General features: G+C 33.7%; 2 protein-coding genes across 2 annotated transcripts in view; one reads left to right on the top strand and one right to left on the bottom strand.

Moving 5' to 3' along the window:
- The window catches only part of ANAPC10 (anaphase promoting complex subunit 10), a 271,547-nt gene that overhangs the window by 13,239 nt on the left and 255,675 nt on the right, over positions 1-2,633 (bottom strand). The gene's annotated exons all lie outside the window — the stretch shown is intronic.
- HHIP (hedgehog interacting protein) overlaps positions 1-2,633 on the top strand; it is an 83,692-nt gene that overhangs the window by 9,536 nt on the left and 71,523 nt on the right. Inside the window, exon 3 of the mRNA XM_011359461.1 lies at positions 115-169. Within this exon, the coding sequence (XP_011357763.1) occupies positions 115-169 (55 nt within the window). The remainder of the gene's footprint in view (positions 1-114; positions 170-2,633) is intronic.

Genomic DNA, 2,633 nt, shown 5'->3' with positions numbered 1-2,633 from the left:
TATATCTTATCATTCACTGTCGACAAAATCAGATCACTTAAGGTAAAGTATTAATAAAAGTATTAGATGTTTCAATTCAACTAATTGAAAAATGCCCATATTTTTATGTAAAAGTCTTTCGAGTTGGCTCCCTCCTTCACACTTTGATGATTCAGTTTGTCCAGATTCTGTAAGCTTTGGGTAACTCGTCATTAACATTCTTTTGTTTTGTTGTTTGTTTTGTATTTGCTAAAAGAGCATAGTACCTCTGGAGCTACAGTTTATGAATCGACACTCATTAATCGTCAGATGTTCCATTTGAAAATGATTTCTCATTTCCTCATGTTTGTCCATAGCTAATAATGCCTTATAAAGTAGAATCAGCCACTAGCATTGTTCATTAATTTCCCCTTAAGATGGTATTGGTTTGCAGACTGTAATACTAGAATACAGATTTTTTTAGAAAAGCAAAATCAAAACTTGTTCCGAATTGCACTTTGAAATTTTTCTATAACCCCACAGGCAAATACCACATTAACACAAAATTTCTCCTTCACACAGTTATAAATATATCCATATTGTCATGGAGATCTTCCTGATTGATGAGGCATACACACACACACACACACACACATATACATCTATATATCTATAGCTAGTTATAGATATCTATATGGATGTAGATATCTATATATCTCTATAGCTAGTTATAGATATAGATAGTTATATAGATATCTATATATATCTATAGCTAGCTATAGATATAGATATCTATATCTAGTTATGTAGATATCTGTATCTAGTTATATAGATATCTATATCTAGTTATAGATATAGATATATCTTCAAAAAAAAAGATCTAGCCCAAAACTGTTCAAAAAGTTTAATTTAGCAACTCAATTTTTTTTCTCTTCTTTTAACCTCAAACAGACTTGCTTAAAACCACTAAACTGCTTTCATCTGTATGCTTAGCTATTAAAGAATGGAGAAGAAAAACTATCTTTTGCAAATAGTGAGTTGTTGAAGATGAGTAAATGCTGCTGCAGGCTTCATTCCTCTTCCCGACTTCTAATCCCTGAATTTTTTCAAAGAAAGATAACCTCCTTCCAGCTGCCTGGACTGTCCCTCCCATGAAGCACCCTTCCCAGCTGCCATGACTCCTTTTTCTGACCCCTCCCATCCCCCCACCCCCACACACATACAAGCACTTCCAAAGACATCTGCTCTTACTTGTCTGGTTCCCCAAGACAAGATGTTTCCCAATAGCCTGGTTAGATATCGGCCTTGAAGAGTCTGTCTCAGAAATTTAGGGGTGATATGTTTCACTCAAAAGTTAGGTCAAAATCTATATCACGTTTTAACCATTTTGGACTCTCAAATTTCAAGATTAGTTTGAGATTTGAAGGAACCTATGTCAAGCTTTTAGTGTCTTTCATGTTCCATTGATAAGCCTTACTTGGTTGTCCCCAAATTCTTGTTCTTAGAAATCCTTGCAAACCTGAATATGTTATACAACTTCTGAACTTAACTAAGTTACCAAGTGCTTTAATCGCAGAATTAATGGGGGTATGATAATCTAATTTGTTAGGTAAAAATCAAGACGTTAAATATAATTAAAGATACGAGACCAGAACCAGGAATTTAGGACTTAATATAAAGTAAATTCTGGTAGCGATAAACTATTTTATTAGCAGAAATCATCAGAATATGGAAATTAATCATTAGTATGCCCCTCCTAAAAACTCAAGACCTTATTAACTCAAATTGTAAAAGTAATGCCAAAATTCTGTTTTGTCATGGAGTCCTCTTCTTTCTTATTCTGCTTTTATTTGATAATAATTGTTAATATGCAACAAAAGAAAAAATATCTTTCAGATCCCTTTAAGTAAGTTTATTTTGCATTTTTGATTTGGCTCCTTATAATTTTTTTTCAGTGAAGGGTGGAATGTCAGCTATTCTGCTTGAGAAGATCGAAAGGATATTTTAAGTATAATTTTTGTCTGACAACATAATCATTTTGTGAGGTGCAGGGCAAAGGCACCTACATATTTGAAAATGGTGGCTCTGTTATTAGCATTAATTCATTGCTTGATCATTGCACAGCAAATCAGCCATTTATTATAGCATATAATAACTTCGTGATAGTCATTAGATTTATTATTTAATCATATGTTAGTGACAATACAATAAGAATTGTAAAATGGCCCAAACTAGTACCTGATGGTCTCCCTCTTTCTTGATTCTAGCATGTTCTTCTTAGGAAGTTATTAGTACTATAGGGGGAAAAAATGCTGAATAGTGATCAGATAAGCTCACGAGTGCAACATATGGTAACTGGAGAAGCGTCAAAATAAGTCAATGCCGTAACAAGATTAATGCTGGGTTTGTATAATGTGTATTTCCCTTTTAAAATACCCAATATACCAGCAATCCCTCTACTGAGTATTTACTCCAAAGACTTGAAAACTCACATCCAAAAAGATATTTGCACACCGATGTTCATAGCAGCATTATTCACATTGGCCAGGACATGGAAGCAACCGAAGTGTCCTACAATAGATGATTGGCTAAAGAAGCTGTGGTACATATATACAATGGAATATTACTCAGCCATAAGAAGAGATGAAATACTGTCATTTGCGACAACATGGATG

The sequence above is a fragment of the Pteropus vampyrus genome, unplaced genomic scaffold (assembly GCF_000151845.1).
Source record: "Pteropus vampyrus isolate Shadow unplaced genomic scaffold, Pvam_2.0 Scaffold47, whole genome shotgun sequence".
Taxonomy (NCBI): domain Eukaryota; kingdom Metazoa; phylum Chordata; class Mammalia; order Chiroptera; family Pteropodidae; genus Pteropus; species Pteropus vampyrus.
The sequence above is the reverse complement of the archived record's forward strand: the minus strand, read 5'-3'. Positions and strand labels throughout refer to the sequence as shown.